This window comes from Salvelinus fontinalis, chromosome 10, assembly GCF_029448725.1.
Source record: "Salvelinus fontinalis isolate EN_2023a chromosome 10, ASM2944872v1, whole genome shotgun sequence".
NCBI classification, from domain to species: Eukaryota; Metazoa; Chordata; class Actinopteri; order Salmoniformes; family Salmonidae; genus Salvelinus; species Salvelinus fontinalis.
In genome coordinates, this window is record NC_074674.1 from 13,612,722 (window position 1) to 13,627,506 (window position 14,785).

The following is a 14,785-nucleotide window of genomic DNA, read 5'->3' on the forward strand; positions in this document are numbered from 1 at the left end:
ACAATAACAGTATCGCAATACTCTGAAGTATCTTAGAATGGAAACACAGCATGAAGCTGACCTAATTTCTTTAGAATTTTTTTCAAACGTTGCAGACATGCAGTTCAAGATTGCAGCTGACTTTAAAGGTGAGTCGAGACTGACTGATTTACAAATCCCCTTGGTTAATAAATAACCACTCTGTCAGTCACAAGTTACCCATGATACATGACGGTTTTTATGTTCTCAAACACGGCCAAAGCCTTGTGTTGTCACCTAGAATCACATTTGTTTATTCCCAAGCTATATCACACAATATTTTACATACAGCAGGTTTTTGAAAGGACCATAGAGTTCAGTCTGCTTTATGTTTTATTTTTTGCCATGGAAAACTCAGTGCCTTGGTATCGCAATACTGGTATCAAGACAACCCTACATTATTTGACCGTCTCAAAATACACCACCCTGTGGTAGGGTGTCATAGGTTGTTCCATTTACACAGCATAAGAGAAATAGCCCACAGGTAATATCATTTAAATAATTAATTTAACCTAATGAAGTAGAGTTTTCCAAACAACATCACCTAAGAAATGTTACACAGGGCGCAAACATTTATTGCTGAAAACATTTTGTTTGTACAAAACATTCACAAAGTTCTTCTGTAAGAAGAAAATATCCAAAATGGTGACAAAGAAAGTTTTAGGAAAGAGTTCTGGAAAAATGTGAGCAACTTTTATTAGATAGTCAAATCTAAAGACACATGCTAATTTATGTGTGAGGTAGTTTTAATTTCACCACTAATATAATATAATAAAAGCAGAAACATCTTCCCAAACAAGCTCAATTGGTCCTATTAGTTTGCTCTTTATTTTCCCAGGACACCTGTAATACAGTCACAAAAGTAGCAACTAACTACTGCTAAATCTCAGACTGTTCACTTTAAATTTGATTTAACAGTACCTAGGCCTATCATTCCGAGGAACTTATTTTCAATTGATGATTAGATGACATTTCTCCAGATAACCCGAAAACCTACAGAACTTCTGATAAATGCATTGTGGCAGCAAATACCGTAGCATCATTTCAAATACCATATTTTGTACTGCATACAGTAGACAGAGTTCCTACTTTGAATTAAAATGCACCAATGTTAGCTTTCACATGAAAAAGACCGTCACTCTAAAATGATTGTCTTTTGTTTCGTTAGCAGCCGATACAAAAAATACAATTTGCATACTTGTAATCAAGAAAGCTGAAAAATTATGAAAAATTACCTGTTCCAGACACTTGCAATACGTTTGTTGGTCCAGGTTATTTTCACCTTACAGCAGGACAATAACCTACAACACAAGGCTGATCAGACACTGGAGTTGCTTACCAAGATGACATTGAATGTTCCTGAGTGGCCTAGTTACAGTTTTGACTTAAATCTACTTGAAAATCTATGGCAAGACTTGACAATTGTCATCTAGCAATGATCAACAACCAACTTGACAGAGCTTGAATATTTTTTTTAAGAATGTGCAAATATTGTACAATCTAGGTGTGCAAAGCTCTTAGAGATTTACCCAGAAAGACTCACAGCTGTAATCACTGTCAAAGATGATTCTAACATGTGTTGACTCAGGGGTGTGACTACTTATGTAAATGAGATATTTCTGTATTTCATTTTCAATACATTTGCAAACATTTCTAAAAACATGTTTGATCATGGAACCTGATCAAGGGATACTAACATGTGTAGTATCATATTATACAGTATACTACAAAATGTCATCACTAATATAAAGGAAGCAAAAGCAGAAACATCTTCCAAAACAAATTCAGTTGGTCCTATTGTTTAATCATTATGTTTTTTATCCTCAAAATGAAGATAGGTTGCTCTTTATTTCCCAGGGCACCCGTAATACATAGTCACAAAAGTAGCAACTAGTGCAAAATCTTAGACTGTCCACTTTATTTTTCTTTAACAATACCTAGAAAGCTATTGGTGAACAGATTGTGGCATATTCCTCGTTGTGGTGGTGTAAGTACCAATTGTCACCTTTTTACAAAACATTTTAGGATTTAACGTTCATTCTTCAAGGATCATATCTTAAATTCAAAATCCATTAACGCGTGCTGATTAAAAAATAACAATATATCAACAATGTCAGTCATAAATTATCTAAAAACAATATTTATTAGGCTATAAGAGTAGTAAGAAACCACAAACTATATTCAATATGTTGATTATCAGATGTGTAACTACAAACTACCGTACAGTAATCTTTTTGTGCATTTGTACATTTATTTATACCTACTTCCCAAAAAATATAGTTAAATATTTTATGATAAATATGTTGAGGTTTTAGTATATGTAATTGAGGTTTCCAGTTAAACATATAACATCAATCAAATCATGTTTGAATTGAAATAGTATAAACTGTAAAACAAACCTAGCAAGCAAAACAGCCTACTTGAACCGCAAAATTCTTATGACTTATCCCAGGCATAATTTAAAAATGAGGTATACTACCTTGTATTGTTTTTCACATAACTCTTTATGTGGCTGACTGTACAAAAGTGTGAAGAGACTTTCTAGCAGGTAGCCTACTGGCAAAAAGTCACGAGAAAGGCATGCTCTGGTTCAAAAAAGGTTTAAGTGCCTTTAAGAATACTATTTCCAAAACTGAAATGCATGACTCATTAAACTTAAAGTAACTGTCCCGGGAAAACCTAACTTTTAAAAGTATATATTCCGTTAACTCATACCCAAATAATTTTGTTGACTCGTCTTATACTCAGATTTGTGGCCTAAGCATAAATTGGAGGGAAAAAAACACTTCAACTCCACCTCAAACTTGTATCTCAAACAAATACTTGCTATTTACTCATAGAGAATGATGTCATCCTGCCTCATTGGCTGAGCAGGGCAATCTTCAGTCAACTTGCATCAACATTTTTAATAACCGGTATACACCCACACCATTCTGTTGTTGGGGTACGCACACACAATTCCAACCCAGAAAAGCTGCGTTTTAACATGCTTAATTACCCATTTTTGGAAGGAAAAGTATTTCACTCAAATTGTCATTAATTTTAGTGTCATATTTCTTAGAAATCTGGAAACACTGGATGGTTACTTTAAGTATGTTCAATATGTCAAAAACATGTGCCAATATCATAAGTACTATTCCATTTACATAGCTCAACAGCCTCACACGTTATATTGACCTAACTTGGGCTACACAGTACATTGGCACACCTTAAACAATACTCACCATCATTGAACCTACCATCATTTTCTACAACTGTACAAGTATGTCAAAGATACACTGTCTCATTTACATGATTCCCCTCCCAAAACCATGAATAAATAAACTATTAATACACGATGAACAGGAGAATCCCTGATTTTCAAGGTGACAGATATGAAAAGTCATCGGAGGGTAAACAAGTACGGTTTCAAAATGGCAACTCCTCTGTGGAATGGCTGGCTAACTGACAAGATAAATGGCACTACTCTCCAACATCCAGTCCCGAGAGCGAAAAAAACACCCTACCACCATAGTTAACAAAAGAAAGGCCCATATATGGTTTAAACCCAGTAAATATAATGGCTTTAGCCAGTGTGCTATTGATGTGTCTATGTGAGAACCTTGAGGTAACATGGAACCCACATTAGTGTGACCAAACCCATTCGTGCTTCAAAGTCTACTTACAGTGCCTTCAGAATGTATTCACACCCCTCGACTTTTTCCACATTTGGTTGTGTTACAGAATGAATTAAAACATTTATTAAATGTCGATTTTTTTTGTCACTGGCCTACACACAGTACCTGATAATGTCAAACGTTGAATCATGTTTATACATTTTTTACTAATTAATTAAAAATGAAAAGCAGAAATGTCTTGTGTCAATAAGTATTCAACTCTTTTGTAATGGCACGCCTAAATAAGTTCAGAAGTACACATTTGCTTAAAAGCCACATAATACGTTGCATGGACTATGTGCAATAATAGTGTTGAACATAAGTTTTGAATGACTACCTCATATCTGTACCCCACACATACAAATAATTGTATGGTCCCTCAGTCAAGCAGTGAATTTCAAACACAGATTCAACCACAAAGAACAGGGAGGTTTTCCAATGCCTCGCAAAGAACGGCACCTATTGGTAGATGGGTTCTAAAAAAAACACACACACATTAAATATCCCTTTGAGCATGGTGAAATTATTAATTACAATTTGGATGGTGTATCAATAAACCCTGTCACTACAAAGATACAGGCGTCTTTCTGAATTCAGTTGCCGGAGAGGAAGGAAACCGCTCAGGGATTTTACCATGAGGCCAATGGTGACTTAAAACAGTTACAGAGTTTAATGGCTGTCATAGGCGAAAACTGAGGATGGATCAACAACATTGTAGTTACTCCACAATACTAACCTAATTGACAGAGGGAAAAGAAGGAAGCCTGTACAGAATAAAAATATTCCAAAGCATGCATCCTGTTTGCAAAAAGGCACTAAAGTAATACTGCAAAAAATGTGGTAAAGCAATTAACTTTTGTCCTGAATACAACGTGTTATGTTTGGGGCAAATCCAACACAACACATTACAAAGTGTCATTCCCCATATTTTCAAGCATACTGGTGGCTGCATTATGTTATGGGTATGCTTGTAATTGTGGTGCTAAATGGTGCTAAGCACCGGCAAAATCCTAAAAGAAAACCCAGTTCAGTCTACTTTCCACCAGACACTGGGAGATGAATTCACCTTTCAGCAGGACAAAAACCTAAAACACAAGCCCAAATCTACACTGGAGTTGCTTACCAAGAAGACAATAAATCTTCCCGAGTGGCCGAGTTACAATTTTGACTTTAATCTTCTTGAAAATCTACGGCAAGACCTGATAACGGTTGTCTAGCAATGATCAAAAACCAATTTGACAGAGCTTGAATTTTGAAAAGAATAACACGCAAAAGTTTCACAATCCAGGTGTGGAAAGCTCTTAGAAACTTACCCAGAAAGACTCACAGCTGCTACAAAGTATTGACTCAGTGGTGTGAATACTTATGTAAACGAGATACTTCTGTATGGTATTTTCAATAAATTTGCTAACATTTCTAAAAACATGTTTGAACTTTTTCATTATGGGGTATTGTGTAGATGGGTGAGAAGTAGAAGAAATGAAATGTTTTGAATCCAGGCTGTAACACAACAAAATGTGGAATAAGTAAAAGGGTATGAATACTTCCTGAAGGCACTGTACATGCACTCCATGTCTCTCCTGTTAAGTAGCTATAGCAGTCCACACACCACCATTTCTGAGGTTCTGATTCCGACTCGGCAGATCTGAGTAGCTGACTAGACTGCAAAGCTGGCGTCTTGGATCAGTTTGTATGTGACGGTTGGCTCAGGCTGCTTCCCCGTTGTAAGTCTATAGGGTAAATCCATTTGAAGTCAATCACTTTTTGACAGCATCCCTTTTGATTTAAACCACACTTTCCATACATGTTTGCCCATGGAAGAAGTGATCAGAAAGTGACTTTTTGGACCTGAATGGCCAAACATTCAGAAGATAAAGGTGCTCAAAGTTGACCCATGTCACCATACCATGAGACATCCCTGTCTTCATTACTGATTTAAAAAAAAAAGATAAACGGTTGAGTTTGATGTCATTTAAAAGATGACAAAGTGTTGTCAAAGTATTTCATGATTTACCTAAAATTATATTTAACCTTTTTCACTTGTGAGTTCCAAATATCTCTAACGGTCACACCAGCGTGAGTTGTTTTATACACGTGATGTCAGATTTTTTTTATTTTACCTTTATTTAACTAGGCAAGTCAGTTAAGAACAAATTCTTATTTTCAATGATGGCCTAGGAACAGTGGGTTAACTGCCTTGTTCAGGGGCAGAACGACAGATTTTTACCTTGTCAGCTCGGGGATTAGATCCTGCAACCTTTCGGTTACTAGTCCAACGCTCTAAACACTAGACTACCTGCCACCGCCAAAGAATGCACTCAATGTTAATGAATGTGATCGTTCAGTAAGAGGACAGTTAGCCTATAGATAATTAGCAGGCTGCGAGGGTTATGTTTCAACTTGTCAATGTAAAATTATTTGACTTTTCTCTCTCTTCGAGGAGAGCCCAAGCCAAGCACTTCCCCAGTGTTTCTGCAGATCAAGTATGCAGACATTTGTGCAGTCGTGCACAAACTTTTTCCCCATGGCACATTTTCTGGCTGGCGCTCACATTGCCTTCATTGTTGTTTTCTTTACAAATAATAACTTTGGACTTGTGTGTGTTCCTATCAAAGTAAGTGCCTTATTTTCTGTATATCATGTTGTAGCTTCTACTGTAGCATACAGTGTGTATGGAGGATAACGTATTTATTGTTTTATTCAGGTTTCTAGTACTGGTGACAAAATGCATTCCAATTATTCCAATTATTGCAATTGTAATTTTAATGGACACCTATGATGTAAAATACTATTTTGAAGGTTGTACTACTTATGATGAGCTAATGCTAAGATATTTTCCAGCTATGTATGGCTCCATGTTTGTTGAAATTTCACAATGCATTCTGGGTGTCACAGAAACGTCTGTTAGACCAAAGATGTTATAATGGAATGGTGGAAAGGAATGGTGGAAAGGAATGGTTCACTCATCTTTCGAGTAATCTTCCGAAAGTGAATGATCGCAGACGACACACCCCCTTCATCACGCATACTGCAAAACAGACCAAACTCATCTTGTCTCCTCTTCTTATCTTTGGTTGACGCAGAAAACTAACATAGTGGCGCGTACAAACTACACATCGTCGAAATAGTTTTGATTTTTTGAAAGTATTTACTCTATTTCAATCAATGGTGAGCTCACCGTGATGTGATGAATTGTAAATAGTAATATGTCCGCTTGTGTTATGTCAATCTTTCCTCAGTTAGTGCTAATACTGATGTAGCCTACATTTTCCGGTTTGGATGATTGTGTTATGCTGCCGCTACTTCTGTGAATGTCTGAACATTGCATTCAAAAATAAACTGGTCACATTCAGGACATAACTTTGTAAGGACTGTGTTTGTGCTAAATGTTTCTGTGAAAAAAAGAGTGTGGCCAGCTCAAACACGGACTGTTACATCAATCGAAACTGGACGTTCTAAATAAGCGTTCTAATCACACTGGTTTGAGCTTACGCTGCAGGGATCACACCCGTTTGTTAGTACGTGTCAAAGGATTAAAAAAAAAAAAAAAATACATTTTTTTAAACCTTTAACTTCAATTATCTAAAAATGTGTAAACTCTGATTTTTTTCCCCTTCATATTTGCATATTTAGCTTAGGCCCTATTTCACATCTGAGTTTTTTGTGTTTTGCCCACCAACAGTTGAGACACAACTTGCTCTAGAATACAAGGTGGGTATCATTTCAATCATAGAAATTTAATGGACCTATCCCTTCAGACCACTGCAACTTAGCTGTGTTTAAAAAATTTATAAAACATATTTAACCTTTATATAACTAGGCAACTCACTACTGAATATCCTCCAGGTACACCACTGAAATGATAATTGAATAAAACTGTTAACTTCTAACTACTACCAGTCTACCACAAAGGTGACCGCCGGTCGACCCACCAATAAATGTAAACTTAAATGGTCATGTCTATTCTATTATCTATGTTTCCAATTATCTATGTTATCTATGCTCCGTCAAGATTATGGCTTTGAGTCCCACGAGGGACAAGTACTTTTATTTTTAAATAAAAATAAATAAAATTACTCACTACTGTAAGTCGCTCTGGATAAGAGCATCTGCTAAATGACAAATGTAAAAAATATAAATTCCTATGATTTCAATAGGTTTCCTATGGAGGTTTGACAGTATAATTTAAAACAACAGATATTCCCACTCAAGTCAACATTCTCTGATGTCTGGACCTCCAACCATCTTTGTGGTTCCACTTGAAATGTAAGTGTTATTCCCATTTTACTACATGTATTAGCCAAACCATTATACCCACCCTGTATTCAAGAGCATGTTGTGTCACAACCGATGGCAGGCACAACACAAACACATTAAAGGATGTAAAATAGGAGGTTCCACATTTTTAGATAATTGACGTTAAAGGAAAAAATGTATAAAATAGTTTGACAACCCTGTTTGTAAGCTTTTCAAATGATATAAATCTAATCCGTTTATCTTTTCCAGTGATGAAGACATGGATGTCTTATGGTATGTTGGGGTATGAAAAATGGGTAAACTTTGACCACCTTTATCTCTTGAACATGTTGGCATTCAGGTAAAAGAAAAAGCTGTTTCTGAGCACTTCTACAATAGGCAAATATGTATGTAAGGTTTTGTTCAAATCAAAAGGGGTGGATTAACCCTATATCCACCTAAACTGGCTGGTCATCCAAGCAACTGTGTGCTAATCTGATCCAGGATCAGCAAATCTGGGCAGCCTGCTCAGTGAAACTGATACGGGACTGTGGGAGATGACGAAGTGAACTGTAGTTGGAAATCTGATCTGGGGTCAGCAGATCTGGGCAGCCTGCTCGTTGACGGCAGGCCGGGCCTGGTGGGCCCTGGTGCAGGAGGACGTGTGTCTGTTGAAGCTGTCCCGCCACATGAAGCGCTTGGCACACAGGCTGCACTCGTAGGGCTTTACACCCGTGTGAATCTTCATGTGGCCCACCAGGTGGTGCTTCATCTTGAAGCTCTTGCCGCACACGGCGCAGCCGTATGGCCGCAAGCCAAGGTGCATGCTCATGTGCCGGTCCCGTTGGCTCTTGTGGGTGAAACTCTTGCCACACTGGCAGGGGTACAATTTGTAGACCACTGAGGCAAAGCCCGAGTGGGAGGTCTCTTCCTGGAGGCCACTGGGGTTTCCTTCCAAACCACCGCTACTCTCCTCACCCCCGGTTGCCCCTCCTAGCAGGTCGTTCTTCAGCCCAAGCGGGGTTCCTTCGGCCTTGTCGCCGGAGAAGCCCTCCATGGAGGTGCCATAAAAGTCCAGCGGGTCCTCCTCCAGGCGATCCTCCAGCTGAGCTGCCAGCTTCTCGTCGAAGCTGTGGCCCAGGGAGCTCTTGCTGGCCGAGGCCTGGGAGTGGCTAAAGTTCATCTGCTCGGGGTCAGTAACCGCAGGGTCCCCGCTAAACAGAGCTCCGCCGCCCCCACAATCCTCACGCCTCTCTGACTTCACATGGACCCATTTTCTGTGGCCCATGATGCTGGGTGGGACGTAGGCTGGTCTGGAGTACTGGTAGTCCCCCTCACCAACCTCCTCGTCATCCCCGTCCTGGCTGGTGGCCTCGCTACCTGAGCCGTCGTGGTCGACCGGCGGAGAGCAGCTGCCGCCGGGCTGGATGCTGTTGTTCTCCAGAGAGGATGGGGAGAAGCTGTTCTCCAGGAGCTGATCCATTTCCATCTTGGCAAAGCTCTCCACTGCTACTCCGCCGGCCTCCAGGCCCATGGAGCCATCCCCAGGGCTGTGGTAGCTGCTGTCCCCAGGGGAAGGCCTGTCCCCAAGCCCACCAGAAGACTTGTGCGCTAATGTTCTTGTGCCGCTTCCTACCACCTCTAACAGCTCAGTGCACTTGTCCACCACGTGCCACATCTGGAGGAAGCTTGCTGCAGTGAGGAACGCTACCACTTCGCCGGCCGGTAGGTGCAGGGTGCCTGTGTAGCAAGAGAGGAGGAGGCGTTCGAACACACATGGGTGCATGACGTCGGGTAAAACACAGCGGGCGCTGTTTTTGAGGAGGACCTGGTCGCAGAAGTAGGGCGAACTGGCGGCCAGGACGGCCCGGTGAGCGCGGTACTGGTGGCCCTGGATGACCACGATGATGTCACAAAGCTGGCCTCTCTGCCGTTGCTGGTTGAGCTTCTGAAGCAGGGATCCGGAGAAGTTTGGGAAGTCCACGCGGAGCACGTTACCCTCGGACTCCATGGCAGCCAGGGTTCTAGATCTAGAACATGTAGAACATCAACAAGTCATTCATTATGTTGAAGTTAAATATGTGGGTTCTAGATCTAGAGCATAGAGGTATTAAGGTACTGTAACGACCCTGGGTTTATAAGTGTGGAAATCGACTCTGCCGCATGAGCATGCTTTTGCGGCACAGTCGATAGCACGCCGGACCTCGGGCTAGGGGTCGAGGGTTCAAGACCTGCTCCCTGCTGTTTCATTACAGTACATAGGCCTAGTACTTTGCAATCCACTCATGTTTTAACTTTGCGAGCACAGTTTCTGTGATTTTCCTTATATCACTGACAAAACAGAAAAATGCACTTTCACTCCCACTTAGCTAGATGTGATAAAAGCACAATACTTGTGGTTAACTATCCATGCCAGTTTAAAAGAAGTTAGACAAATATTTAATAATTCTATTAATCATGTCGATCACATGGAGTAGCTAGAACTTGCTACAGATGGCCATAACATGTACATAAGTGGGGTGTACTCACCAACCACCTTCGATCCACAGTTTTCATGTGAGCAAAGTAATACTGTACAAAAACTATTGTTTTTATTATTACGAAAATGAATGACAACTGTGATGGAAACAGGAAGGTTCGGTACAATTGTATAAATGCCTACAGATAACGTGTTCATTCCACATGGTGGGACCTTTTTGTGTCGGTAAAATGTATTATGCGAGAAATGGTGGTGGAAACGCCTTCATGCGCAAATACTGATTTAAAAACCATCATATTGAAGCAAACTTGGGAGTCACGCGATGATATGGTGTGTGGTCCTCTCACTACGACTCGGGAAACCATGCAGTTTATTAGGTTACAGATTAAGTTAATTATGAGGAACTTCACAGGGTGCTGAAAGTGCACGCTATGAGCTTCATGGTCCTTTCCAATAAATATCGAGGGACTCATTCTGGTGACATGATGATCGATGCTTGACAAAAACAAATATCCATAATAATCTCATAATGTAGACTAGCCTACGCGCACTGTTTCTGCGAGCTGTTGGTTAGAACGCATGTGCCAAGACCAGAGTAGGCAGGCTATTTAGGCAACAGTCTTTGTGACAAAACTATTGGTTGAGTTGAAAATGCGATAGAAACACATTTAGATTTGTATTCTGTACATGAAAACGCAACACAAATGTAATGCTGTGTGTCTACGTCATCACGCACTGTTTTTTCCCCGCAACAAGTCAGTTTTGGTGGAAACACTCCACTTGACGGAAAATGCAAATATTATGCAGATTTTAGAATATTCGCATGAAATCTGTCGCCAATAAGATGGAAACCTAGATAATGATAGAAGCTGTTACCAAGCAAATACAATTGGATACTCACAATGAAGAAAAAACGTAGGTAAGCAATATAGGTTTGGATTTCAACATCTGCAAACTGTTATGTGCAGATTTGCATTCAGAACACTGTGTGCAAGTGTAAACATTTCCATTTCCCGTGTGATTCACAAGATGCTAAAAAAACAATGTTGCAGAAGCTGGCTAGCTGAGCTATGGCGCTAACCCAAGTAGAATGCACTGAATACATCAAATTCTTACGATCATGATGAATTCCTAGGTTTTCAAGAATTACTGACCATACGTACATATCTATGAGTCGTACATGCATGAAAAATAGAGTTGTCTCACCTTTGATTTCATTTTGATCTTTTGATTTAGAATACAACAGTCACCTCTCTTCCGAGTTCCACCGGATTTCTTTCAGTTTACGTCATCACGTAGCCAAGAATCGCATGGCGCGTTATGAGCAATGTAAACAAACCTGCCGGCAGCCCGCCCCCAATGTCTGGTTTCCACAAGATAACACAGCAACAAAGTCAGATTCAGAGTCACAAATCAAATCGAATGTTATTTGTCACATGTGTCCAATACAACAAGTGTAGACCTTACCGTGAAATGCTTATTTACAAGCCCTTAACCAACAACGCAGTTCAAGAAATAGAGTTAAGAAAAAAATTACTGAATAAAATATAGTAAAAATTTAAATAAAAACGAACACAATAAAATAACAATACCGAGGCATTCTGGAGGGTCAATAAGGTACCATATCGATTACAACTCCCCATCTACTACCGGTAAGTTCACCTATTTGAAATCACTTGCTGCCCTTTCTCAGTTCAAGAGTATTTCCGTTGCAGTAGAAAAACATAAATAAAGTAGTTCTCAGTTGAAGAGTATTTCCATTGCCGTAGAAAAACAAAAATAAAGTAGTTCTCAGCCACCCCTCATAGCCTGGTTCCTCTTTAGGTTTCTTCCTAGGGTTTGGCCTTTCTAGGGAGTTTTTCCTAGCCACCGTGCTTCTACACCTGCATTGCTTGCTGTTTGGGGTTTTAGGCTGGGTTTCTGTACAGCACTTTGAGATATCAGCTGATGTAAGAAGGGCAATATAAATACATTTGATTTGAAGAGTATTTCCGTTGCAGTAGAAAAACATAAATGAAGTAGTTCTCAGTTGAAGAATATGCTTCAGAAACCACAGTCCCGATGAGTGTCACTGTGGGGTTGTCAACTCTGTGTTGACCTACTGTCTTTCCTGAGAGAAGATACAGAAACACTGTGTATGAACTTTGAACACACAGTTTGAACACACTGTGACTGACTGCAAATGGAACTAATCTAATTTAAGTGTCCATAAAAAAAAACTTCTTCTAACTCAGTTTCTATTTCATTAGATTAGTGCAGTAACCTGGATGCTAGTTTGTTATCATGCAAAACTGTACAACAGCACAGCCTAGTTTACTACTGTATACTCTGCTGCTACCACATTGCATGACAGAGAGGCCTAGGCAAGCCCTGCAGTGAGCACATTCACTAATAAGCTTATAAAGGGAGGAGGGGAACTGGCCCTTTTGCACCAGAGACAAATGGAGGAGTGTCTGGTTGGAGAGAGAGAGAGAGAGCAAGAATGAAAGTGAGAGGTAATGAAGAGAGCTTCGAGTGTCTTGCAAGCATCTCCAGGAAGTACAACAGAGTTGCAGCAGCATTTTATGCTGACACACAGTTAGCCTCCCTCTGCTGTGTCGCTTCCAGTCCCCTTCGGTGAGGTCTGTCATGGACCCTCTGGACCACACATTCGGGACCTCTGGACTGTGCACCTGGAATCCTGTGCCTCCCGGCCAGGTCTTGGGCCATGGGACCAAGAGAAAACGCCTGCTTAAATCCTACAGGTAGGACCCCATGTTACCGGGTTGTTTTTATTGTGAAGTGCACGGTGCTCCTCTCTCAATCTAGTTAGTGATTGGATGCAGAGGGAAAATATATATTCTTGGGGGCACATTTAGAAGTATTGATTCATGTTCATTGTCCATGTCGAATAAATTGAATACAATCAATTGAAGAAGTAGGGAGGCTTCTGAAATTGTACAGGGGTAATCGTGTATCTGTGTCTCAACTTGGTGGAACCTTAAACTGGTGCTTGTCTCTTACAATACCGGTAGTCTCTTTTAACATTCAGAATAGCTTCTGAAAGTCCCCATATCACTGCTGTTGTGATGGAGTCAGAGGCCTTATTCTAGCGACAGCATGAGCCTAGCGCTGCCAGAACTCTGTCCTTGCTGTTCTGATTATGTACCACATGTTGCTGCCAAAATGCTTTTCTCAGCTTCTCCACATCCTAAGCTCTGGTATTGTACAGCTTAGTGAGGTGAGCTCTTAGGTAACACACTGTCCTAACAACCACTTACTACAGCACTTCATGACATTCAGGTAAACCATACAGAGCGTCACTGTACATTATGTTAGCGTGTTTATCGGCAGAGCATATCTGACTGTTATTGTTCAAATGGCTTAGTACACTGTTTCCCAATCCTGGTCCAGTAGACCTAAAGGGGTGGACAATTTTGCTCTTGCTCTTGTACAGGGCTCTCCAACCCTGTTCCTGGAGAGTTACCCTCCTGTAGGTTTTTTACACCAACCACTGTTGTAACAAACCTGATTCAGCTTAGCAACTAGCTAATTATTAGAATCAGCTGCGCTAAAATAGGGTTGGAACAAAACTTACAGGATGGTAGCTCGCCAGGAACAGGGTTGGAGAGCCATGCTCTAGCACTAAAACTATAACATTGTTGACATTGACAGTTTGAAGTGACTCTAATCCTATTGTCTTTGCATATCCGATTCCGATCTCTTCTTTTTCCTGCAGTCTAAACAGCCAAAAAGCATATGGAATCAGATATTTCAAGCCATAGCCTTTTAAGGGTTTTTAGACTGTTATTTGGCATATCTTGTTGCTTGCAAACTACTCTGCCAGTTTGACAATAACTTGTGGCAGCTAACTAGCCTGTTAAAGCTGCAATATGTAACTTCTTCGGCAACATGACCAAATTCAAATAGAAATGTGAGTTATAGATCTGTCATCCTCATTTTGAAAGCAAGTCGAAGATGAGGTAGATATGTTCAATGTGGTCTATTTCTATGTTTCCCGTTCTTAAGTTTTAGAAAAAAAACTTCCAGTTTTGTACACCAGCTTCAAACAGTTGAAAATACAATATTTTGGTTTAGTGAAAATATATTTCACAGAGGTTTAGTTGGTACAATGATTACCTGCACATTGTCCCAAACTGAAATTATGCGAACTATTCGAATTTTTGTAACCAGGAAATGCTGGAGCGATTTCTGCATATTGTACCTTTTTAATCGTTCACAAACAAATGAGTGAATGTGCTAGAAGGCAAAACAGCTACCTAGCTAGCTAGTTGACTGCTGTGGCTAGCCAAAAATGACTTGTTTTAAAAGTTGAATCATCTTGATGCTTTAAAAGTGTTCTTACACTATTATTTTGAACATTCAAAGCAACTGGGAAAAGTCCATGACAGGTATT

The 14,785-nt window shown here is 40.0% G+C and overlaps 1 protein-coding gene across 1 annotated transcript; it reads right to left on the reverse strand.

The window, feature by feature from the left end:
• Positions 1-333: 333 nt before the first annotated feature.
• On the reverse strand, positions 334-11,703 carry LOC129863649 (zinc finger and BTB domain-containing protein 43-like). The gene is made up of 2 exons (XM_055935775.1): positions 11,596-11,703; positions 334-9,940 (listed from the first exon to the last, which is right to left on the reverse strand). The coding sequence occupies exon 2, from the start codon at positions 9,919-9,921 to the stop codon at positions 8,506-8,508; it is 1,416 nt and encodes a 471-aa protein (XP_055791750.1). The 5' UTR covers positions 9,922-9,940; positions 11,596-11,703; the 3' UTR covers positions 334-8,505.
• Positions 11,704-14,785: the final 3,082 nt, after the last annotated feature.